The sequence below is a fragment of the Oncorhynchus masou genome, chromosome 29 (genome assembly GCF_036934945.1).
Source record: "Oncorhynchus masou masou isolate Uvic2021 chromosome 29, UVic_Omas_1.1, whole genome shotgun sequence".
NCBI lineage: Eukaryota > Metazoa > Chordata > Actinopteri > Salmoniformes > Salmonidae > Oncorhynchus > Oncorhynchus masou.
Genome location: NC_088240.1, coordinates 60,973,407 through 60,999,401, shown reverse-complemented (window position 1 = coordinate 60,999,401; position 25,995 = coordinate 60,973,407). Strand labels below are relative to the sequence as shown.

Sequence of the window (25,995 nt, the reverse complement as noted above, 5' to 3'; positions counted from 1 at the left end):
ATCATCGTAATGAATACACCCCAGGTATGACCAATGACGTCAGCAAGGTAGCGCACACTCACAGCTCCTTTCCGGTGTAGGCTTCTGCAGTGCGCTCGAGTTCCTGGTTGACATTGTAAGACACTTTAAAAAATATATTGTATTTCTTTTTAATCATGTGGTCATTGGTAAAGTCATGAATGGTTTTACAACGTTTAGATGGGACTCGGTTAACTTCACCGAGGATGCCACCCGGTTTCAAGTTTGCATTTAATACTTCCCAACTTTATCGGGTTTAGAGCGCGAAACCAGATTTAACTTCTAGAGACAGATAAGCCGTACTCATGCAAACGCTTTATGCATGCAGATGGTCTAAAAGTGGAGATATAGAAAACAAATCTGTGATTTTTGGCAAACTCTAAAGGACGAAATTATTTTGGTAAAGTCGTACTGCTTGATTCAAACTGTGAACATGTAGCCTATAACTTTCGTGGTTACGGACTTCGCGTTGTCGGAATGAAACTTATTTACACACCTATGTTGCTTAAAATAGGGTTGCATAGACAGGTAATTGGTCTTGGCTATACGTTGTGTACCACTTGCAACATAAATCAACAACCGTCAACTTTTGATATTGTATAGGAATAAACAACAGCAGCCGACAGTTCATAATGATCGGTACAAGCGAGCAGTGAGACGAATGGCGGAGAGAGCGTGGACGTTTGATACTTGTTTTTCGCTTTGACATTATGCGAAATGTACTGTCAGCGTGGCTCAAGGTCGACGTGTAGGCGGCTGAGGTTTTCTACTGTGTGCTAAAAGAGTCAACGCATTGAGCAAAACATCCACTCTATAATATTAAAGCGCACTGACAGGCAAGCAAAAATCGAAGCTCTTCAGCGGCAAACTAGTGAGAGCAGATAACTTTTTATAAGTGGGCCAAAAGTGAAGCCAGCTTTTGAAAACCTAGTTCTGACTTGGAAAAACTCCTTTGAATGTCACTGCCAGCAAGTGCAATTATACAGAATGTAATTCTAAGATTAGATATCCAACCATTCTCTACACCATGATCAAAAGGTTTAGAATAGATTTAGTTAAGACTGCAGCCAATAATCTTTTCTGCTTTATTCCAACAGAATATTGAAGATCGTTCTGTGGACATCAGGGGATTTTCTAGCCCTTCCGTCTACTATGTCCTCCAGAGGCAAAGGTGAGGGGTGTCTGGTGTGTGGGGGTGACCTGCACGGTAACCAACGGCGATGGCTCTTTGGGGGTCAGAACAAGAAAGATGGTCAGCCTCAGACCCCATCAGACTCACCGGGTAGAGGAAGTCTCTCCAGGTCTTCTCAAAGCAGCCCCTGGGGTGAGCTGTGTGTGTGTGTGCACTTCTGTGCGTGTATGCGCGTGTATGTCAGTTCTAATGTTTTCTTTTCCCACTTTGAAGGTAGCACCATGTCCCTTGGCTCCACAACGTCTCTCTCCTCACTGTCCTCACCCACTAAAGCAATGGACCTACTCTCTGTGCTGACCCACATACTAGGCCAGCCCGTACCACGGGGCAGTGGGCGGGGGGAGTTCTTGTGTGGCAAATGTGTTTCAGTTCTAGAGCGGGTTTTCAAGTTTGACTCTGTCATTTCCAGAGTGAGGGTCTTATCCTCCGAGAGGCTTCAGAAGTTGACCCAGGAGAGGGACAAGGTCAGGCAGTGGGTACGTAGCGCTTACTGCCAGCGACACCCTCAGGATTCCAGGATGAGGAGCAGCACTAGTGAGGAGGATGGTGAGGGAATGGGAGACAGAGAGGGTTACAACGAAATGTTGAAGGAGAACATGGCCCTGTCAGAGTATGAGTGCTGGTCTGAGAAATGGGACGCATGTCCATACTTCAGGAGAACGGGGAAAAGATGCACAAAGGGGAAAAATTGTGAAGGATGTGATTCTCTGAGGGTGTCCGACTCCGCCTATGAGTCAGTTTGTGGGGTTCCCCGCCGCCTACCCTTCCAACCCTTTCCCCCCTTGGCCCTATCGAGGAATAAGTCGCAGAGCATGCCTCTTCATTGGTCAAGAGTGCCGTCGCTAAGCTCTAGTCCAGCGTCATTGGCTGGATCCACTCTCTCCTTACGAGCGTCCTCTCGCACTGAGTCCATCCAATCACTGGATTCACTGGATTGCTGTGATCCATTTTATTTTCCAGGTGATTTGTCACTCCTGGTCCTCAGAGAGTTGAAAGGTATTGAAGGAAAGCCTGTCAATTCACCTTCGGGGAGTAAGATTCCCGTTTTGGTAAAGAGGGAAGGGCGATATTCAGGAGAGGTAGGTGAGACATCCCCCTGAGGTAACAAGGGTGCTGAATTTTGGAGAGCGGGAGAATGGAGGAGAGGAAGTTGCTGGAGAGTCCAATGACGTTTTGACTGAATTGAGGGACGAGTTTATTCCACTACACAGAGAGGTGAGATTTCTCTTGTATTCTATCAAAATCCAGCATACCAAATAACGACAGGAAGTTATTATGAGTTGGACCAGGATTGTTTCCTGACGACAACACTTTGGGTTCCCATAGCCTATAAGTGAGCCATTCCCTGGTCAGGAAAATATCTCTGCCCTAAATGAGGATTTTCCGACAGGTTGCCTTGCCTGTAGTCTGTGGATCACTCCGTCGATCACGGAGTATAAATATTTACTTAGTGGTCTGTAATATGTCATCTAGGATCTATCATGTCTGTAGCCAGTACAAAGGTCCAACTCTGAATCTTTTCTTACTTATAAATACAGGAATAGGACTTTAACAGAATTAAAAGTGACAATTTATGTCTTTCACAAAATGCAGTTTTCTTATTTTTTATTTCAGAGCAATACAGGCCGAGTGCACTTTGCAGTCAGACAGTTGAGAGGACAGCTTGATCAAGCTATGGCACGCATCAAGACCCTTGAAACTGAGCTTAAACACAGGACCAAAACCAAACCAGATACCAATGTCAGTGGACCAAAGGATTGGATTAAGGTAAGCACTGAGTAGTTTATTGAGTTTTCACTCTACTTGATTCCCCCATGTTTAGACATTTTCAGCTGCATTCCCAGACACAAATGAAGCCCAGTCATGGACTAAAAAACATTCTCAATGGAGATTCGGGGAACCGGTCCATAGTATTTATAGTAACTCAATTGAGAAAGAAAACAGTTTAAATTGGTGAGCGGAATGGAAGTGTCATGATAATTTGGTTGCGTACACACAACTAAGGTTGACACTCCCTGTCATGGTAACTGGCTGCTGACATTTTATACACGATAAACAGGTATAGGCCTAGTCAGCTGGTGCACAGCCATATAATGGCCTGAACATAGTTTCCCTAACATGCTTCTTCTGCATTTACTTGCGTGCGCAAACACACGTCTTCAGAATAACTTGGATAGCAATGTCTTTAAGCCCGGCTTGTATTGACTAAGCACAAATAAAGCATTATGCAAGGAATGATGGGTGTGTTACAGTTTGTTTGGTCTCTGGACCAGGGAGTGTCCTCTTTCCTTAATGCAGGTGCGTTCATATAACCACACACACACACACACACACAACCACACATCTCCCTGGAATCTTCTCCAACTAGAGGAGCAGCTCAGGGTGTCTTTTCATAAAGAGATCATTAACATGCTACTCAGCTGCTTAGTGGCGTCTGTTAACCTTATCTCTTTACAGTAGACTCAAGATATTCAACCCGGCACATACCTATGGTTCTAGCATGTCTGGGCCTCACCTCCAGCTGTTAAGGCATCTTACCCAAACTGATTCTCATTTCATGAGATTCACGTCTGAGATCTAGGTCTGGCTTGAGTTCCAGTTTTTGGGATATTTTAGAAAGCCCTATTAGCAAGTTCAGTCTGGGAATGGGAGCTGTAAATCCACGAAGAGCTTTGACGATTAATAGCACCACAGCCAGCTCTACACAAGGAAATATTTCGTTGGGATTATTTGTATGCACTGTGTGAGGTCTTACAGTATATCAAGCTTTGTGGTGGGGAACTTTCACACTTGGCACTTGCAGGGCAGATTATAGGCTTATAATGTGTGTTCTAAATCTATTACAAGAATACAAACTGATTGCCTGCATTCTTTGAAAGCATCAGATGTAACATAGTGGCATATATCACCCACAAGACACTGGCTTCAAAATGGAGAGGTCTGCTGTTCCAGCCTGGTCCCAGATCTGTTTGTGCTGTCTTGGCAACGCCTGTGGTCATTGTCATCAGTTTGAAAGACAACACAAACGGATCTAGGACCAGGCTAGTCTGCCCTAATATCGCTGCAGCAATGCCAGCCTCCTGTTGACTTAACAACCTTCATCTAAGTGCTGTGTATGTTGTGATTATGGCTTTTTCAGTTGCCGCAGAAGGACTGTGGAAACTTGCTTCTGCAGAGTTTGGGGCATTCGCTGCACAGCAGAGACCGAGTTATCCAGGTGAGTGATTCATAGTGATTCTATGAGGGGAGACAATGCAGTCATGCTGAAAACACAGGGATCCACTTCACTCAGGAATGAGACACTGGCTGAGCTAGTGGAATGTTGCCATCACAACATGGACACCCCATGCTCTTAAACTCCCAGATTTAACTTAAGATATAGTGGTATTAGCAATTTTCAACACTAAAGTTTATACAGGTGAGCAAACTTCCTTAGATAACATAGCCAAATAGATAAATCAAATCGGTTTAATATAGAGTACCAGTCAAAAGTTTGGACACACCTACTCATTCCAGGGTTATTCTTTATTTGTACTATTTTCTACATTGTAGTATAATAGTGAATAGATCACAACTATGAAATAAGACACATGGAATCATGTAGTAACCAAAAAGTGTCAACAAATTAAAATATATGGTATATTTTAGATTCTTCAAAGTTGCCACCCTTTTCCTTGACAGGTTTGCACACTCTTGGAATTCTCTCAACCAGCTTCATGAGGTAGTCACCTGGAATGCATTTCAATTAACAGGCAAGCCTTGTTAAAAGTTAATTTGTGGGATTTCTTTCCTTCTTAATGCACTTGATCCAATCACTTGTGTTGTGACAAGGTAGAGGTGGTATACAGAAGATAGCACTCTTTGGTAAAAGACCAAATAGAGAAATGACAGTCTATCATTACTTTAAGAATGAAGGTCAGTCAATGTGGAACATTTCAATAACATTGAAAGTTTCTTCAAGTGCAGTCGCAAAATCCATCAAGCGCTATGATGAAACTGGCTCTTTTGAGGGCCGCCACAGGAAAGGAATACCCAGAGTTACCTCTGCTGCTGAGGATAAGTTCTTTAGAGTTGTCAGCCTCAGAAATCAACAATTAACTGCACCTCAGAGTGCAGCCCAAATAAATGCTTCACAGAGTTCAAGTAACAGACACCTCTCAACATCAACTGTTCAGAGGAGACTGCATGAATCAGGCCTTCGTGGTCGAATTGCTGCAAAGAAACTACAACAAAAGGACACCAATAATAAGAAGAGTCTTGCTTGGGCCAAGAAACATGAGCAATGAATATTTGAACAGTGGAAATCTGTCCTTGGGTCTGATGAGTCCAAATTTGAGATTTTTAGTACTAACCGCCATGTATTTGTGAGACGCGGAGTAGGTGAAATGATGATCTCCGCATGTGTGGTTCCCACCGTGAAGCATGGAGGTGGTGGTGTAATGGTGTGGGGGTGCTTGGCTAATGACACTGTCTGTGATTTATTTAGAATTCAAGGCACACTTAACCAGCATGCCTCCCACATCATTCTGCAGCAATACACCATCCGATCTTGTTTGCGCATAGTGGGACTATCATTTGTTTTTCAACAGGACAATGACCCAACACGCCTCCAGGCTGTGTAAGGGTTATTTGACCAAGAAGGAGAGTGATGGAGTGCTGCATCAGATGACCTGTCCTCCACAATCACCCGACCTCAACCCAATTCAGATGGTAAGGGATGAGTTGGACCGCGGAGTGAAGGAAAAGCAGCCAATTGCTCAGCATTTGTACGGAACTCCTTCAAGACTTTTGGAAAATAATTGTAGTTGACTACCTCATGAAGCTGGTTGAGAGGATGACAGCTTTGCACACTTGGCATTAAGGCAAAAGGTGGCTACTTTGAAGAACCTAACCGTTAACACTTAGTTATTACATGCTTCCATATGTGTTATTTCATAGTTTTGATGTCTCCACTATTATTCTACAATGTAGAAAATGGTAAAAAAATAAATTAAAACCCTTGTAAGTAGGTGTCCAAACTTTTGACTGGTACTGACATATATATATTTTAATGTTTTTATTGTCACATTTATTTGGCTGTGTACACAGTTTAGCTAATGTTATAGCGGGTGCAGTGAAATGCTTATATTACTAGCTCCTAACAATGCAGTAAAATGTAAAATGGGTACACAAATAATCAATTTTAAAAAACAAATAAAATCAAATGTCGGAACAAATCTAATTATCAACCCAAATAGCACTGTAACAGCAATCCAACCGTGAGTGGTTGGGGCAAACCCTGTTTTCTTAAACTATCATTGTCTCAATATTTATCATTGCAACATTTGTTTAAATGCAGTTTTTGTATTCTGGTGTAATTGATATCATTAAATCTCTTTTTCCATATATCACATCAAGTCCTTTTCTGAAGCCATCTCTGGGACAAGCTGTGTTATTCCATGATCAGACATTAATTTCCTGTCTCCCTGTCTGTCTCAGGAGTGCATGTGTCTGATCAGGAAGATGTGTGTTGAGGTGGGGACAGGGACAGGCGTGGCTGACAGACTAACACAGGCACTCACTGACAATCTGAAACAAACTCTCTCCGACAATAAGGTGAGGGCTCAGATTGATCCCATTTGATTATGATTTGAATAAGCTAATGGTTTAAAATAATAAATAAACTTGTGTAGACTGTCAAAGCATGGACAATAATATGTGTGACTATTTCCTTTTTTAATATGACATTACTTAAGTGATAATGCCAGAGAAGCCGGTGTTTGGAGGATATATTGGTATGGGTGTTGTTGGGCCCGAGACGACATCTCTGGCAAACCGTGCCAATATATCCTCCAAACACTAGCTTCTCTGGCATTATCACTTTAAATACAATGGGTTACCAACATATTCAAATAATGATTAACATATTTTCATTAAATGTTATTTTGATTCATTTCATCATTCCACAAGATATAGTCCCAACACACATCTAGGGTTGTTAGAGACGCGACCCAGTCGTTCACTCTACTTGTTCTGTATCTATGGACGCGACCCAGTCATTCGTTATAAATGTTCCATTGCCATACCGGCTGGCAACGTTCTTATCCCTTGCTTGCAAGCAACCTACGGCTAACTTACAGTCAAGTGCAGCCAGACTAACAGCAAAAATAGCTGCTTTTGTTTAAGCTGTTTTCTAGTGACATTTATTTGGATACATCCATAACAATGAGCTAATTCGGTGCGATTTCCCTTGGCATAGAAAATGTGCTCACTTGTCAGGACACTATTGTTCAGGGGAGCTAGCCAACTACACAGCTACCGTAACACAATCACTTCAAACTGAAGCTGAAAAGACTGCAAATTTGCATTTTGTTTTAACTTTTTCAATTGACATTTTTTATATATACAGTGGGGCTAAAAAGTATTTAGTCAGCCACCAATTGTGCAAGTTCTCAACATTTAAAAAGATGAGAGGCCTGTAATTTTCATCATAGGTACACTTCAACTATGACAGACAGAGTTGAAAGTCCATGTTGCCCAGCAACAGCCCCAAAACATCACCGCTCTAGAGGAGATCTGCATGGAGGAATAGGCCAAAATACCAGCAACAGTGTGTGAAGACTTACAGAAAACGTTTGACCTCTGCCATTGCCAACAAAGGGTATATAACAAAGTATTGAGATAAACTTTTGTTATTGACCAAATACTTATTTTCCACCATAATTTGCAAATAAATAAATTAAAAATCCTACAATGTGATTTTCTGGATTTTTTTTCTCATTTTGTCTGTCATAGTTGAAGTGTACCTATGATGAAAATTACAGGCCTCATCTTTTTAAGTGGGAGAACTTGCACAATTGGTGGCTGACTAAATACTTTTTTGCCCCACTGTATCCATAAAAATGACTCCAGATGATTTCAATTGGCAGAGAAATGGAGAAATGGCTCATTACTATGGGACAGCTGGATATGGTATTTCAATATTGAAACAATTTTGCAAATGTCGCAAGACAGACTGCAAGGTTTATACGAATCTCCGCTGTTGAAAACAAATTGTTAGTTAAATAAATCTGAGATAATGTCTAGATCAAGTTTATAGGTTGAGGTTGATGAGACAGTGGATTGCGCAATCAGATGGAACAAAGTATATAGGCATTTTAACATCATATATTTAGCTGGTGGCAATTTGTGGAATAGATACCGACTGGTATGCGGTCTTAAGCAATCAGTATTCAGGATTAGACCCACCTGTTGTATAATACGGGATATAGAGCATTTCTGTACAAGGTTATTTTGCTGATGTCTTATGTTCTCCCTCATCTTTAGCAAGCCCTGGAGGCTCTGCGCTCAGAGATGAGTGAGAAGGAGAAGAGGATGGAGAGCGAGCTGGAGGCACTGCAGAAGGCTGGGAGAGACCGGGAGAAAGACCTCTCCACACTTAACACTGTACTCCAATGTAACCAGTACATCATCAATGTGAGTCTGAAGTTGAACACACACACACACACACACATGTGATTGCTGTGCTACCAGTGTATGGCAGTTGCTGTAGAACAAGTACACACACACACTCAGATGTATTCACTCACTTTCATTAACAAAGGCAACATTGTGTGGGATACACTATAGTCACTCAGTCAAAGGTGTTACTAGAAATTTCTCACATAAGGGCTTTGTTTTTTTTCTTCTAACCCCCAGGAACTGAGAGTGGCGCTGGTTGAGAAGGAGCGAGTGCAGCAGGAGGTGCAGAAGGAGAAGGAAGTGTGGAGACAGCGGGACCTGGCCCTCAAAGCAGTCCTACAGGAGAAAGGGTCACTTCTCCTCTGCCTGAAGGAGGCGCTAGAAAGCTCTCAGAAAGACATGCAGGTGAGGGGATCACATCAACATACAGTATCTCTATACGTTGAATTAAATTAGGTCCGACGAGAAGGATATCCTGCTTTCACTGGAACAGGCCCAGATCCACACCTTTTGCGTGAAGAAAAGACACCGGAAAAGGGAACACAGATCGGGGATCCTTCTGAGAATCCGGAGGCGAGCGAGTAAACTCCCAATGCCTTCCATTCTTCTTGCTAATGTACAATCATTGGAAAATAAAATTGATGACCTCCTGTTAAGATTATCCTACCAACGGGACATTAAAAACTGTAACATCTTATGTTTCACCGAGACATGGCTGAATGAAGATACGGACAATATAGAGCTATCGGGATTTTCCATGCAACGACAGAACAGAGACGCTACCTCTGGTAAGATGAGGGGTGGGGAGGTGTCTTTTTGTCAATAACAGATGGTGCGTGATGTCTAATATTAAAGAAGTCTTGAGGTATTGCTCGCCTGAGGTTGAGTACCATATGATAAGCTGCAGACCACATTATCTATGAAGAGTTCTCATCTGTATTATTCATTGCCGTCTATTTACCACCACAAAACGAAGCTGGCATTAAGACCGCTCTCAACCAACTCTATAAGGCTATAAACAAAGAAGAAAATGCTCACCCAGAAGCGGCGCTCCTAGTGGCCAGGGACTTTAATTCAGGCAAACTTAAATCAGTTTTACCAAATTTTTACCAGCGTGTCATGTGCAACCAGGGGGGAAATCAGAGACCACCTTTACTCCACACACAGAGATGCATGCAAAGCTCTCCCCCACCATACATTTGGCAAATCTGACCATAATTCTGATTACGGCTTACAAGCAAAAACTAAAGCAGGAAGTACCAGTCGCTTAATACGGAAGTGGTCAGATGACGCAGATGTTACACTACAGGACTGTTTTGCTAGCACAGACTGGAATATGTTCCAGGATTCATCTAATGGCATTGAGGAGAACACCACCTCCAGTCATCAGCTTCATCAATAAGTGCATCTATGACGTTGTCCCCACAGTAACTGTACATACATATCCCAACCAGAAGCCATGGATTAGTCAACATCTGCATCGAGCTAAAGGCTAGAGCTGCCGCTTTCAAGGAGTGGGAGGCCAATCCGGACGCTTATAAGAAATCCCGCTATGCCCTCAGACAAACCATCAAACAAGCAGGGCATCAATACAGGATTAAGATTGAATCTTACTACACCAGCTCTGACGCTCGTCGGATGTGGCAAGGCTCAAAAACTATTACGGACTTGAAAGGGAAACCCAGACCCGAGCCGCCCAGTGACACGAGCCAACCAGACGAGCTAAATGCCTTTTATGCTCACTTCGAGGCAAGCAACACTGAAGCATGCACTAGAGCACCAGCTGTTCTGGATAGATGTGTGATAACGCTCTCGGTAGCTGATGTGAACAAATCCTTTAAACAGGTTAACAACATTCACAAAGCTATGGGCCAGACTGATTACCAGGACGTGTACTCAAAGCATGCACAGACCAACGGTCAAGTGTCTTCACTGACATTTTCAACCTGTCCCTGACCGAGTCTGAAATACCAACATGTTTCAAGCAGACCACCATAGTCCCTGTGCCCAAGGAAACGAAGGTAACCTACCTAAATGATTACTGCCACGTGGCACTCACGTCTGTAGCCACGAAGTGCTTTGAAAGGCTGGTCATGGCTCACATCAACAGCATCCTCCCGGACACCCTAGACTAGAGGTTGACCGATTATGATTTTTCAATGCCGATACCGTTTATTGGAGGACCAAAAAAAGCCGATACCGATTAATCGGCCTATTTAATAAAAATTTAAATAAACATTTACATTTTATTTATTTGTAATAATGACAATTACAACAATAATGAATGAACACTAATTTTAACTTAATATAATACATCAATAAAAATCCATTTAGCCTCAAATAAATAATGTTCAATGTGGTTTAAATAATGCAAAAACAAAGTGTTGGAGAAGTAAAAGTGCAATATGTACCATGTAAAAAAGCTAACGTTTGAGTTCCTTGCTCAGAACATGAGAACATATCAAAGTTGGTGGTTCCTTTAAACATGAGACTTCAATATTCCAAAGTAAGAGGTTTTAGGTTGTAGTTATAGTATTTATAGGACTATTTCTCTCTGTACCATTTGTATTTCATATACCTTTGACTATTGGATGTTCTTATAGGCACTATAGTATTGCCAGTGTAACAGTAAAGCTTCCGTCCCTCTCCTTGCCCCTACCTGGGCTCGAACCAGGAACACATCGACAACAGCCACACTCGAAGCAGCGTTACCCATCGCTCCACAAAAGCCGCAGCCCTTGCAGAGCAAGGGGTATAACTACTCCAAGTCTCAGAGCGAGTGACGTTTGAAACGCTATCGCACCCCGCTAACTAGCTCGCCATTTCACATCGGTTACACCAGCCATTAGGCTGATAGGCATGAAGTCATAAACAGCGCTGTGCTTGTGAAGAGCTGATGGCAAAATGCACAAAAGTGCTGTTTGAATGAATGCTTACGAGCCTCCTGCTGCCTACCATTGCTCAGTCAGACTGCTCTATCAAATCAGACTTAATTATAACATAACACACAGAAATATGAGCCTTTGGTCATTAATATGGTCGAATCCGGAAACTATAATTTTGAAATACGGAACCGTTCTGTATTTTATCTAATGGGTGGCATCCCTAAGTCTAAATATTATTGTTACATTGCACAACCTTCAATGTTGTCATAATTACACGAAATTCTGGCAAATTAGTTCAACGAGCCAGGCTGCCCAACTGTTGCATATTCCCTGACTCTGCGTGCAATGAACGCAAGAGAAGTGACATAATTTCACCTAGTTAATATTGCCTGCTAATCTGGATTTCTTTTAGCTAAATATGCAGGTTTAAAAATATATACTTCTGTGTATTGATTTTAAGAAAGGCGTTGGTGTTTATGGTTAGGTACAGTCGTCCAACCATTGTGCTTTTTTCGCAAATGCGCTTTTGTTAAATCATCCCCCAGTGTTGAATCGATTATATGCAACGCAGGACACTAGATAAACTAGTAATATCATCAACCATGTGTAGTTACAACTAGTGATTATGATTGATTTTTATAAGTATAATGCGAGCGAGCAACTTATCTTGGCTTACTGCATTTGCGTAACAGGCAGTCTCCTCGTGGGGTGCAACGAGAGGCAGGTGGTTATAGCGTTGGACTAGGTAACTGTAAGGTTGCAAGATTGGATCCCCGGAGCTGACAAGATGAAAATCTGTCGTTCTGCCCCTGAACAAGGCAGTTAACACACCGTTCCTAGGTCGTCATTGAAAATAGGAATGTGTTCTTAACTGACTTGCCTCGTTAAATAAAGGTTTAAAAAATGGGCAAAATCGGCGCCCAAAAATACCGATTTCCGACTGTTATGAAAACTTGAAACCGGCCCTAATTAATCGGCCATTCCGATTAATCGGTCGACCTCTACTCAAGACCCACTCCATTTCGCATACCGCCCCAACAGATCCACAGATGACGCAATCTCAATCGCACTCCACAACGCCCTTTCTCACCTGGACAAAAGGAACACATATGTGAGAATGCTGTTCATTGACTACAGCTCAGCATTCAACATCATAGTGCCCATGAAGCTCATCACTAAGCTAAGGACTCTGGGACTAAACACCTCCCTCTGCAACTGGATCCTGGACTTCCTGACAGACTGTCCCCAGGTGGTAAGAGTAGGCAACAACATGTCTGCCACACTGATTCTGAACACTGGGGCCCTTCAGGGGTGTGTACTTAGACCCCTCCTGTACACAACTACAACACCATCATTACATTTTCTGACGACACAACAGTGGTAGACCTGATCACCGACAACGATGAGACGGCCTATAGGGAGGAGGTCCGAGAACTGGCAGTGTGGTGCCAGAACAACAACCTCCCTCAATGTGAGCAAGACAAAGGAGCTGATCTTGGACGACAGGAAAAGGCGGGCCGAACAGACCCCCATTAACATTGACGGGGCTGTAGTGGAGCAGGTCGAGAGTTTCAAGTTCCTTGATGTCCACATCACCAATGATCTATCAGGGTCCTAACACTCTAAGACAGTTGTGAAGAGGGCACGACAAAACCTACTCCCCTTCAGGAGACTGAAAAGAATTGGCAAGGGTCCGCAAGCAGTACCGGAGCACCAAGTCTAGGACCAAAAGGCTCCTCAACAACTTCTACCCCCAAGCCATTAGACTGCTGAACAATTCATAAAAATCACCACTGGACAATTTACATTGACCCCCCCCCCCTCCCTTTTGTACACTGCTGCTACTTGCTGTTTGTTTGTTACCTATGCATAGTCACTTCAACCCCACCTACATGTACAGATTACCTCAACTAGCCTGTACCCCCTGCACACTGACTCGGTACTGGTACCCCCCTGTATATAGCCTTGTTATTGTTTCTTTTTATTTTAGCCCACTTGGTAAATATTTTCTTGTTCTTGAACTGCACTGTTGGTTAAGGGCTTGTAAGTAAGCATTTCACGATGAAGTCTACACTTTTTGTATTTCGGTGCACGTGCTGTAGGATTTAGATCAGGACTCCTACTCTGAGACGCTTTGTGAATACAGACCCAGATGTCTTGAAATATAGTGTTTTGAGTAAATTGAATAACTCTTCGTTTGACCATTCCTGATCTAAATATAATTGATTCCAGGTATCTCTTTTTAGTGTGCCCACAATTGTTTGTGTCAGGTGCTGCATTCACCAGTGCTACATGCACTGACCTCTGATATTCAAGTTAAAGGTGCTACATGTCGATTGTCTCACCGATGTGGGAGCTAGGCGAATTGCAACAACACTTAGGCTGAATATAAACAACTTCCCCACTCCCACGCATACCAGTTCCCTGCAATACGGTGGAGAGGTTAGTGCTATCCGACATCAAAGGATCCCGGATAGCATGGACCATGGTGGCGACTATTTTACTTTCACTTTCGTCCACCAACTTCAAACAGTCGTATATATTTCACTGCGATGTAGATGGTACAATGATACTAATGATAATGAACTATTCAGTGCATGTTTTCTCACATAAACTGAAATAGTTCGAAGAGTGTAGAATTTTAGCAACCAGGAAATGACAGAGCGATTTCTACGTTGGCTGCCTTGTGCTTGAGAAGGAGATGACCACGCCTATTAGTGGTGGAAGAGGGTTCTAAGAGCTGGGCGATATGGACAAAAAGTCACAATGTGACGAATAACTATTTTGCTTGATAACAATAAATAGATTACAACGCGATGTTCGCTCTAAACTAAGAATAAATAGCAATGCCGCACAGAGACGCAATTAACGCAGTTCGCCCCATTAGTTTGTACTTAGTTTTTTTCTGTGATCGTATCAACATTATATCAATCCATTTTCAATGCAACAAACCAAAACAAATCTAACTTTGCAAGATTGAGTCTCTGATTTTGCCCAATGGAATAGAATTATATAGGCGGGTGTCGCCCATTATCGGTCTTGAGCTTTTCAGTACAGATCAGACCACAGAGCGCATATGCACATTTGTTGATATTCTTTGCTAGTTACCAAGTTATTAGCCCAGTTATAGATAAGTATAGGTCAGCAATGGGGGAGTTACTGCTTCCAACAAGAACACAAAACATGTTGGCCACATTTCAAGCTGTCTTGGTTAAAAGCGTATGCCTAAAGGGGTATTGTTGTATTTTGAGACGGGCTTGAATATACAAATAAGCTAATAGACAGAGGGGTAGCCCACATTGTCTAATTCTCTATATGGTAATAATAATACATTTTATTTTGTAAAGTGGTTTCTTGAATCATACAACACATTAAAATGCAATGTACAGTCACCTATTTGGCCAATGTTGTTACAGGCCCGGTAAAAAGTCATGAATAAATGTCAAGCCCTTCATAATGTAAAAAGGTTTTAAAAGTCTCATGCAATGTAGGCCTGAACAGCAAATATAGGCTACTGTTAGCTATATCATAGAAATCAAAAGCTATTTCCATGTTAAAATGTTATGGGATTCGCACCGTTTTGTTGGTGTGCCTACGTTATGCTCAAATAGCCACAATAACCTATTGGCTACTGTCTAAAACTGTAAGGGGACAGTCTCAGTGTTCACTGTAAACGTGCACCAGAAGTTGCACAAAATTCTCACACGGTTCAAGTTTCCTCTAACAAGACCAAACATTTGCTCAGTCCCCCCAAAAATTGAGGGAACATTTCTACAACAATAAAACATTGTTTTAATGTACAGCTACTTTGCATTAGCGCCAGGGCTCTAGACACAGTTTTACAGTGCTATGTAAGTCAACTGAGATGGTAGCCTAATATTTAAAAAGTAAGCTATTTATCTAACATGTTCAGGGAATGCATGATTGATATGCATTTTGATGCATTTTGATGTGCAACCTGTCAAAATAGGATCCAGAATGATCAGATTTATGTTTTGGCTCTTTGTGCATATACAGTACCAGTCAAAAGTTTGGACACACTTACTCATTCCAGAGTTTTTCTTTATTTTTTACTATTGTCTACATTGAAGAATCGTAGGGAAGACATCAAAACTATGAAATAACACACATGGATTCATGTAGTAACTAAAAAAGTCTTAAACAAATCATAATATATTTTAGATTTGTCAAAGTAGCCACTGTTTGCCTTGACTACTTTGCACACTTGGCATTCTCTCAACCAGCTACACCTGGAATGCCTTTCCAACAGTCTTGAAGGAGTTTCCTTCACTCTGTGGTCCAACTCATCCCTAGCCATCTCAATTGGGTTGAGGTTGGATTATTGTGGAGGCCAGGTCATCTGATGCAGCAGTCCATCACTCTCCTTGGTAAAATAGCCCTTACACATCCTAGAGGTGTGTGATCATTGTCCTGTTGAAAAATAAATGATAGTCCCACTAAGCGCAAACCAGATGTGATGGTGTATCACTGCAGAATGCTGTGGTAGCCATGCTGGTTAAGTGTGCCTTGAATTCTAAATAAATTACAGACCGTGTCACCAGCAAAGCACCATTACACCACCACCTCCATGCTTCATGGTGGGAACCACATATGCGGAGATCATCCGTTCATCTACTCTGCATCTCACATAGACACGGCGGTTGGAACCAAACATCTCAAATTTGGAATTCACAAGCCAAAGGACAGATTTCCATCCATGTTTCTTGGACCAAGCAAGTCTCTTCTTCTTATTGGTGTTATTTAGTTTCTTTGCAGAAATTTGTCCATAAAGGCCTGATTCACAGTCTCCTCTGAACAATTGATGTTGATGTCTGCTACTTAAACTCTGAAACATTTATTTGGCTGCAATTTCTGTGGCTGGTAACTCTAATGAATTTGTCCTCTGCAGCAGAGATAACTCTGGGTCTTCCTTTCCTGTGGCGGTCCTCACGAGTCTGTTTCATCATAGCGCTTGATGGTTTTTGCGACTGCACTTGAAGAAACTTTCAATGTTCTTGAAATGTTCCACATTGACTGACCTTCATTCTGAAAGTAATGGACTGTCGTTTCTCTTTGCTTTTTTGAGCAGTTCTTGACATAATATGGACTTTCCCTTTTACCAAATAGGGCTATCTTCTGTATACCACCCCGACCTTGTCACAACACAACTGATTGGCTCAAACGCATTAAGAAGGAAAGAAATTCCAGAAATGAACTTTTTAACAAGGCACACCTGTTAATTGAAATGCATTACAGGTGACTACCTTGTGGCGAAATCTGCTCGGAGCCTTCATCGTGCACTGCAACTTTAAGAGCGCATGAGCAGTAAGGAAGGAGGAAATAAAGAGAGCTCATTCAGCTCTTTGGGGAGGGGCTCTTGGCTGGCGCGACAGTTTGATTTTGTGTGCTGTGCTGCAGAAGTTGTTTGTTTTCAGCGTTTGTAGTTTATAAAGTATTTAACTCAATCACCGTTGTGATCGCTTTAGATCGTGGTTGTTTTTGTTTGGGACCGCGCCCATTATGGATCGCATGGATTAGTAGCAACTTTGTTGCGAAGCTTTAACATACAAACCATCGGACAGTCAGACCGTACACCGGCAAGCCTGAAGACCACAGCTAAGATTTCTCTTTTTCTCTCGCTTTCTCTTCCCTCTCGTTCCAGTGCTTTACCCTGCAACAGACTCTCTATTTTTCAAATGCACTTCCCATTGACGTTCATTAGAGCTGGACTATTATTGCCCTGCCAGAAGTATTTTGATGGACATTTTAGTTAAAAGGGAGGTTGCTTGCAAGTTGTGTATTGTTATGTGAACTGTATTGAGGTGAGGTGTACTAATGACATGTGGCCGAGAAGACTGTGGACATTTTTAAGGCCTTTGTTGTGTCGATGAACACCCCCCAAATTCATATCCTCTGCACTCATCCACTAGAAAATAATACAGATTATTGCAAATCCTCTTGATGACTGGGTTCGTTCTTGTATGAAGTTGCTGTTTAATTGCTCTGCCATTATTAGTATTATTGTATGAGGTATTCTTGTTGGGGTTACCCCTGTGCTGTGATGTGGGTTTTATATGGTGTGTATTCTCTTTTCTCTCCACTGGCTACCTGGTAAACAGGCTACACACTAGGCAGTCTCTTCTGATGTGTGTGGGTCTGGTAGTGGTACTCTCTCTATTCTACTCTTTTCCTTTCGGCATGGTTAATACCTGCCTGGCGCCCAAACAAAATATTTCTTTACCCCTCTAAGAAATACCGCTACAACCTCATGGAGCTGGTTGAGAGAATGCCAAGAGTGTGCAAGCCTGTCATCAAGGCAAAGGGTGGCTACTTTGAAGAATCTAAAATATGCAAACTTTTTTGGTTACTACATGATGTGTTATTTCATAGTTTTGATTTCTTCACTATTATTCAACAATGTAGAAAATTGTAAAAATAAAGAAACCCTTGAATGAGTAGGTGTCAACATTTGACTGGTACTGTGTGTATGTGTTTTATATATATGAGAGATTTTCTTTTGCCAACATATTGCCATGTGTTACGCACGCCTCTATGAAGAGGAAACGCAACACCCTGCTACAACTAAACTCTCCGTGAAGTGAAAAAGGTATGGACTGTAGGTGCAAGAAAGACTGACAACAGGCAGAATGTGGTACCGTTTACCAGGACTTTATTCCTTCACACGGTAATATGGGGAAAAGGGGCTGGAAGGAACCAAAGCAAAGAAAGTAAATCTCAAAGCCCCCCCTCTCCTATCTTACCTGCCTACCCACTACTTACCTAATTTAGCACCACCTGGTGCCCTAACCAAAATACAAGGAGGTGGTCCGCCCAGGTCTTACCTAGTGTGCCTAGACAGCAAATATACTACGGGTATATGTATGCCCACGGGCCTCTTGCCTAAGCACTCCCTAGGTGCCTTCCCCTTCCCCCCTGGGAACAAATGAAACAGAATATTAAACAATTTCACAAACAAACTAAGAAACAAAGGACATCAAATAAGCTCTATCTGAGCAACAAACTCACAAAACATACCAACTCTCAGCCATGAACTCCCAGCAAAATCTCTGCAATGACCTCCCAGAAAAATCTCTAGCAAAACTCTGCAATGACCTCCCAGCAAATCTCTCTCTCTAATGACCTCCCAGCAAATCTCTCTCTCTAATGACTCCCAGCAAATCTCTCTCTCTAATGACTCCCAGCAAATCTCTCTCTAATGACCCAGCAAATCTCTCTCTCATGACCTCCCAGCAAATCTCTCTCTCATGACCTCAAAGCAAATCTCTCTCTCTAATGACCTCCCAGCAAATCTCTCTCTCTCTAATGACCTCCCAGCAAATCTCTCTCTCTCTCACGACCTCCCAGCAAATCTCTCTCTCTCTCGACCTCTCTCTCGACCTCTCTCTCTCTCTCGGCCTCTCTCTCTCTCTCGGCCTCTCTCTCGGCCTCTCTCTCTCTCTCTCTCGGCCTCTCTCTCTCGGCCTCTCTCTCTCGACCTCTCTCTCTCTCTCTCTACCATAAACCCACCACCACCATGGAGCACTGTGTTCACAGCGTTGACATCAGCAAAACGCTTGCCAACACGTTGCCAAACAGGTGGTGTGAGGCCAGTTGGACGTACTGCCAAATTCCCTAAAATGATGTTGGAGGCGGCTTATGGTAGAGAAATGAACATTCAATTCTCTGGCAACGGCTCTAGTGCAGTCAGCATGCCAATTGCACACTCCCTGAACTTGAGACCTCTGTGGCATTATTTTGTGACAAATGCACATTTCAGTGTGGCCTTTTATTGTCTGTGTAATGATCATGCTTTCTAATAGGCTTCTTGATATGCTACACCTGCCAGAAATTCTCACGAACAGGGATATAAACACATTTGTGCACAAAATTTGAGAGAAATAAGCTTTTTGTGCATATGGGATCTTTTTTCAGCTTATGCAACATGGGACCAACACTTTACTCCAAATTTCAAAGTTGCTCCAAATATGAAATGTCTGTATTGTTCCATTTCTCCTTGCACAATGTGGGGAGAGGGAGTGAGAGTGGCTCACTCACATAGCAGCCGACCACGAAACAGGGACAGGCAGATACTTTTAAAGCAGGAATCAACATAATGCATAGGCTATTACTGTTAACCAAATAATAGTTTTAAAACAATCTACAGGAATGTTGTATAGCAAAATTCTAGAATATTACCGACGTACACAAAATACTTCGGTAGGAGTAATGCAATGTCTGTTGTCCCAGCTCTAGTTTATTCCCCCATATTGATTACAGAAACTGATCTGGCTTTTGTTGTCAAATAGAAAGTCTGCATTTTAAAATGCAATTTTGTATTGGCCCAAAATATATATTTTTCACCCACTATTACTGCAGCTACTTTATGGATGTTTTCTGAAATTACAATGCAAAAATTCTACATGTTGCTCCTCAGGTAGACTTTCCTCATTATTTGTTATAATTTCCCCCAGGCACTGTCGGACTCTGTGATTAGCCAAGGGGTATCAGGAGGCGGGGCAGTGGGGGCTCTGGCCTCTCAGCTGGAGGAGAAGGAGAGCCTGGTGATAGCCTGGCTTCAGGACAGAGAGGAGCACAGCGCTACCATGTGCCGGGAGGTCTCCAAACTCACCACCGCCCTTCAGGACTATCAGGGCATAGTGCAGGTGAGTGAAAACAAGAATGGTAGTGGATGCTTTCACTAATCCCTGTCTTTCATATCAGTGAAGAGGAAGCTCATATCAGTGAAGAGGAAGCCATTTAAGACGAGTAAGATGCTCCCTCTATATACGGAGATGTGTTCTGTCTTCCATTGTCTTTTACACAATTCAGGTCATCTTCAGTGAGGTACCTAAAATACCAAGCCTATAATACAGTTTGGTCATTTGAACCCATACCTTTCCCCTCTTCCCATCTTTCCCCCTTCTCAAGGAGCAACAGCAGAATCATAGTCAGACGGTGTCTTCACTGTCAAAGCAACTCAACGACACACGCAACGACCTGAGAGAGAGAGGGATCGAGAACAAGGAGACACAGCGAGCCTGGCGGAGCGAAAAGGAGGACAAAGAGCGGGAGGAGAGGAAATTGAGGGAGAGCCTGGAGAAGAGAGACAAACTCATTGAGGTATGTCCGTACATGAGCGAGATATGTCCATACTTGACCTTAGAAAAGCACTAAAGAGTGGACCAAATTAACACGTAATATTTTGATTTGTTAACCTGTTTTATTTAGCAAGTTCTCCTGGATTCCGAGGAACGGGATCATCTACTCAAAGAACTTCAACAGAACCTGCTGAACAAATTTGAACCCATGATTGCTGTCAAACACACATTATGAAAAAGACAAAGAAGATAGTGAGAGAGCAAAAAATGTGGAACCATGAAGGTACAATGCACATTTTATATAGATGAGTTGCATGAACCAGCACTTTCTTGCACCACAGGTAGTTTACTACTAACTACAATTATATGTAGGCCTATTTAAAAGGTTGTGTTTTACACATTTGCAGTAGTTGATCTTCCCTTGGCAGGCAAGCCTTGGTTTTTGTGTTAAAACAATTTATGTCCTTTACAAAACTCCTGACTGGATATTTGTCAATAATGATAATGTTATTGCTCCATTTTGGCATCATTCTTATTTGTGTATTCATATTCACTGATTTCATTGATGAAGTATGCTAGTAGTTAATGTCTGACATGGACTAAAGTATATGTTGAATTTGCTTAAATGGTACTCTGTCAATGAAATATATCAATACAGATGGTTCAATCAAATCCTTTCATTGACTGAGAGTACAATTTATGCAAATTCAAAATACACTCTGGGCAATGTCAGACATTGACTAACTACTAGCATGGGACATAGGGAAATGTGTCATGAGATTTGTTAATGTGTCCTTCAGGGCATAGTGTAGTGCAACCTAATTGATAAATGCTATCAGAAGGGGGATTATTATTGTGTTGAATTTGGACCGTTTGAAGTTGCAGTTTCCCAAAAGCTTTCTTTATTTGTCTCATACTGTAAGTTCTGTATTATTATTTTTTCTGAATGTGCCATTTTGGTTATTTTATTCATTCTGCCATTTTCTTTACACATTCGATTACATCATACTGCTTGGTATTTTGATTGTCATGAAGGGGTTAATATTTTTGACCCCAAAATATTTATTTGGACTTTTTGGGGGGTTTATTTTTACTTCAGAATGGTTTGATATGTTTATTTTTGGAAAAGGTTAATAATTTTATGTCTGTCTTGTTTTTATGTTCTGTCTTTTAATGTTCTGTTTCCTTTTTTTCATTTTGTATTCGACCTACTGCCTGTCTTTTGGGGTTTTGCTGCCATGTTTTCAATTTAAGTCTTTGTGAGATTGAGAAATAAACCTCACTTTTTGATCAAAATGATTGAATGTAGTCTGTTTTCATTGCATGTATTTTGTTGCCTATGTCATGGATGATCAAAGGGACTTTCATGACCCGCGGGTGTCTCATATGCTATGTATTTATGTACTTCACACTCGGAATATGATCCCCAGTAAACGGTCATGGCGAGAAGGGATCCAGCGTTTGTCAGAATGTACTTTTTGTAGCCGGCTTAGGAAAATGTACGCAGTAGGTTAGAATTAACGTGGCAGTTGAGAATTAGGATAAAGTCAGGAAAAGGGTTAGGGTTAGTTTTAAAAAACAAAAACATTTGACGTAATTTTGACAAAAGCTGGATTTCATTTAGACATGACCGCCCCTCACAACTGACTGGCCTATTGTCCAATCACAAGCAGGACCATGGTTTCTGGTTACTTGGAAACTGTTGCTTTGGAGATGATATTTCAACTCTAGTTTATTTGACCCTCGGCAGGTTGAGAGGAACTTTTCGTAATTAGTAGCCTAATCAAAAGAGACTTGGTAGTTAAATATATATATATTTTAAAGAGGCTTGAGTAAATAGAAAATGCCTGTTCAGTCAGTTCCCCTAGCCTCTGTGACGATAGGACCGCAGTCTTGGCGAGATGATACGATGCACTCTATACGGTTAGCGGAACACTTGGTGCGGCAAACCCACGCAGGACCGCCGGGGTCTATCAGCCGTGCGCGGAGCTGTAGCGCCACCGCGTTTACCCGGAGGCGCACAGACACAATTGAAGAGGTTGGAAGTGGAGATACTCATGATGCTTTGTGCAAGAATAAACTCAGACCCCAAAACACAGGCACAATGGTGAGAGCATAATATTTTAAAGTTATGATGAATTAAATTAATAGTGAATGAATGTGCACTATTTTGAACCATGTGGGCTATATAAGCTTTAGCCTAAAAATGTATGTTGGTGGTAATTGCTGTTTTGCGAAATAATGCAATCACAGTTAATGAAATTAAGTTATGTATTGTTGTATATGTAGACTTCAATGTCATTATCTTATGTCATGTTTAGTTCCCATATGCTACCACCACCACATTTGTGGTCCCGTTTCCCCCTCCCTGCTTCCGAGAGCAGTGTGCAGAGGCCAGTGTCGGGGTTGCAAGGGAGTACATGCGCAGTGTGAGGGAAATGGAGGGCGAGATACGTAGACAAGCTGGCCGGGTGGCACATGAATGCGTTAAACTGGAGCGGGAGAGAGGCCTCCTGGAGAGGATGCTGAGGAGCCTGAGGTGTGAAATGCTGATCAACAAGAAGAGTGTGGAGGGAAGGACCATAAGACCAGCTTCTACTGAGACTGTGAGTTCAGTGTGTGCAGTGCATGAGTCACAACTTAATTTATTTGTGTTCATTTCATATTTCCCCCTGACCCCAAGTTATTCTGCTCAGTATTGCTTTGCTGGACTACATTAGGCCAATATGTATTCCAATCTACTGTATGGCTATGAGAAAAAAACCACTTCAGATGATTGTTCTGTTTCCAGGGCAGAGACGGAGCAGACCATTTGCTGGAGTGTGAAAAGAGAGAACTCACTGAGCTGAAACAGGAGATGGAGAGCACTCTGAGGAGCACACTAGCCCAACTACAGGTGATGACATCTAACTGCTCGAGGCCAGGTTACTGTAAAAACACTATGACAAATGCTAATGTACACAGGGCTTTATAAAACAAATGTGATTGGTCTCATTCTCTCTTTTTATGGTTTTCAATGGATACAGGTGCCTAGGGTTATGATTATGCCTATTCAAGAAAGTTGTTGAGATATCCCTTGATTTGCTATTGATATATTTGTTTAAAAAAAGAGCCCTTATTTCTCTCTCTCCTTGCCGTGTATAGACCCTGGGTCAGTGCAGTAGGCAGCTGTTGGACTGTGCCAGTGAGAGAGCGCGTGTTCTAGAGCTTCTACCACACACTGGCTCTGGCTCTCTTTCCGCAGGGGGACAGGGAACTCCCTCCCAAGGCCTCATAAAACTACCAGAGCCAATCGGCCCCTTCACTCCAGGTGCTATGTCAATAACATACTGTACTAATGTAACACAGTTTATGGCACTGCATTGACATCACCTTGTCCCTTATAGTGCCTATTGTGGTTACATTTTGTTTTATTGTCAGTGATTCACCTAGTTTTTGTCTTTGACACGACATGGTGACAGTGTAATTACATAATAGTTACATAATAGCCATTCATTTATTTATTTGGGATTTATTTAAACCAGCAGCTGTAGGCTTATCATTTGCTAGTTAGCTCCACAAATTGCCCATTTCTACTATACACTCTTAGTGGATACTAGGCAAATATCAGCTGAAACAGGTCTGCAAAATAAAGAATTACCCACATCTTTCCCTTCTCAGAATGTAAGCAGATTCTGGAGTCTTCCACTCTGGCTGTGAACCAATCACAGCTGCTACGAGAAAACATCAGGCAGATGATTGGCAATGCCATCGCTAGGCAAAAAGCTGCCCACCGTACTGTCAATGAAGCTCTGGTGAAGAAAATAGCTGAGACAGTCACTCTGAAGGTACAGCATGGGACATACAATAGTATTTAACATTTAAAAGTAAAAATAGTAAAACTCTCATTCTCTCACACAGCAAAATCTTACAATTATGTCTGCAGCCGCCAGGCAGGCCATTTTCCGCAAACAGAGGCAGCTGAACTGCATTCGTCACAGCCATGACAGAGCACTGGTCAGTATGTGAGTGGAACTGTCTGTAAGTTTTGTCATGGATAAGCATGTGCATTGGAGATAGTGTCTGTATCTGTGCTGATTTGGTAAAGAAAGAGTCACTAACATTGGTGTAATGGTTGGTTGGTTGTAATAATGTTGATAGTGGGTGACTTCACTACTCCACCCCTATCTTCCTATGTTGTCATGTGTTTTCCAGGGCCCTGAGTACAGTGGGGATATACTTTCCAGAGAGAAACTGAACAGGCCTATAGTAAAGGTTTACCACAGACACCCTGGGACCCAGTTACCTGAGGCTGTTCATCTCATACAGGTAACTAACGACCTTCCTCTAAAAATGAACATGAATTACTGAAGTAGAATTTGCTGTAGTAGATTCACATTTCTGTGCAAGTCTTCCATTGACATCAATTCATGATTTATGCAATTGTCGAGTTAAGTGCTTGCTCTCATGTTTGAATTCAGCCCTCTTGAGTTTTGTGTTTTTTCTCAGGGTAGTTCTGTGTTGAGACACTGCCTGCTGTCCTCTGAAGAGGAGCTCTCCAGGCTGCAGGGCACGTGTCTGCAGCTGGTGGCCAACCTGCACGGCAAGAGGGCTGCAGAGCAGGTGGACTCTGCCGTGGTCAGGCTGCGGCGGCAGCTGGTCGACAGACGAGCAATGCCCACTTTCCTCCAACAGGGGTTGTACTAAACTCATTATGTAGTGCATGACTCAATTCATCTTTCCTCGATGTTTCTTCTCCTCCAATGCATTTTGAGAATTAGATGAGAGGAATCAAGGAAAGAGAAGAGCCCGAATCTATAGGTGTATACAAACGGCATGTGTGTTTTCTCTTGGATATGAAGTGAAAGATGGACCAATGTGCTGAAAAGGGGACAATTTAAACAAGATATTAGGAAGGTGTGTTTTTTAACCTAGTCATGTGTGGCGCTCAATTAACCACATTTCGGCATTACACCATGATTGTGTACTTGAAATAAACAAACCGTATTTCTCTGCAAACTCAGCCCCATTGCTTATTGTGTGGGAGTCCCTTAGAGCTTACATGTGCATGGGTTTCATTGGCATGTACTTGATCTCCTTGTCATACTGCCATTTTGTACAGCTTGGCATCTATATTGCGAATTGAATATGTTCAGCATAGACTGCATTAGAATCACAAACAGTTTGCTGTACTGTTTATGCTCAACATCACCTGTGAATATATGTATACTGTTAAAGTCCAATCTCCATCACACCCTCCTCTTCAGTCCGAGTCATAAGACGGCAAGTCACTTGACAGTCCTGCCTCTAAACTATGGGATGATTCAATAAGCCTCTTCTTTAGTGAGTGGTTACAGAATACTTGAATAAAGGTCCTCTATAC

The 25,995-nt window shown here is 42.2% G+C and overlaps 2 protein-coding genes across 4 annotated transcripts; both read left to right on the top strand.

Annotated features, from left to right (window-relative positions):
• The first annotated feature begins 19 nt into the window (after positions 1 to 19).
• LOC135520167 (putative leucine-rich repeat-containing protein DDB_G0290503) lies at positions 20 to 21,926 on the top strand. Of its 3 annotated transcripts, none has more exons than XM_064945524.1 (11): positions 20 to 115; positions 1,116 to 1,342; positions 1,424 to 2,425; positions 2,825 to 2,977; positions 4,350 to 4,427; positions 6,689 to 6,805; positions 8,516 to 8,665; positions 8,888 to 9,055; positions 20,007 to 20,198; positions 20,464 to 20,655; positions 20,764 to 21,926. In XM_064945524.1, exons 4-11 carry the CDS (start codon positions 2,885 to 2,887, stop codon positions 20,866 to 20,868), a joined length of 1,095 nt encoding a protein of 364 aa, XP_064801596.1. In that variant the 5' UTR covers positions 20 to 115; positions 1,116 to 1,342; positions 1,424 to 2,425; positions 2,825 to 2,884; the 3' UTR covers positions 20,869 to 21,926. The 3 variants fall into 3 exon arrangements, with proteins under 3 accessions (XP_064801596.1, XP_064801595.1, XP_064801594.1); XM_064945523.1 differs by adding an exon at positions 5,800 to 5,920 and having other exon boundaries at positions 1,424 to 2,977; XM_064945522.1 differs by having other exon boundaries at positions 1,424 to 2,977.
• A 431-nt stretch (positions 21,927 to 22,357) lies between these two features.
• tektl1 (tektin like 1) lies at positions 22,358 to 25,631 on the top strand. The gene is made up of 8 exons (XM_064947170.1): positions 22,358 to 22,740; positions 22,955 to 23,239; positions 23,425 to 23,529; positions 23,778 to 23,943; positions 24,294 to 24,460; positions 24,534 to 24,629; positions 24,828 to 24,941; positions 25,122 to 25,631. Exons 1-8 carry the CDS (start codon positions 22,477 to 22,479, stop codon positions 25,317 to 25,319), a joined length of 1,395 nt encoding a protein of 464 aa, XP_064803242.1. The 5' UTR covers positions 22,358 to 22,476; the 3' UTR covers positions 25,320 to 25,631.
• The last annotated feature ends 364 nt before the right edge of the window (positions 25,632 to 25,995 follow it).

Coding starts and splice junctions, on each gene's coding strand:
- tektl1 (XM_064947170.1), top strand. CDS start 22,477: ATGCCTGTTCAGTCAGTTCCCCTAGCCTCTGTGACGATAGGACCGCAG. Junction 22,741..22,954: donor CCCAAAACACAGGCACAATG/GTGAGAGCATAA, acceptor TGTCATGTTTAG/TTCCCATATGCTACCACCAC. Junction 23,240..23,424: donor GACCAGCTTCTACTGAGACT/GTGAGTTCAGTG, acceptor TTCTGTTTCCAG/GGCAGAGACGGAGCAGACCA.
- LOC135520167 (XM_064945522.1), top strand. CDS start 2,798: ATGCAGTTTTCTTATTTTTTATTTCAGAGCAATACAGGCCGAGTGCAC. Junction 9,056..20,006: donor GCTCTCAGAAAGACATGCAG/GTGAGGGGATCA, acceptor AATTTCCCCCAG/GCACTGTCGGACTCTGTGAT. Junction 20,656..20,763: donor AGAGAGACAAACTCATTGAG/GTATGTCCGTAC, acceptor TGTTTTATTTAG/CAAGTTCTCCTGGATTCCGA.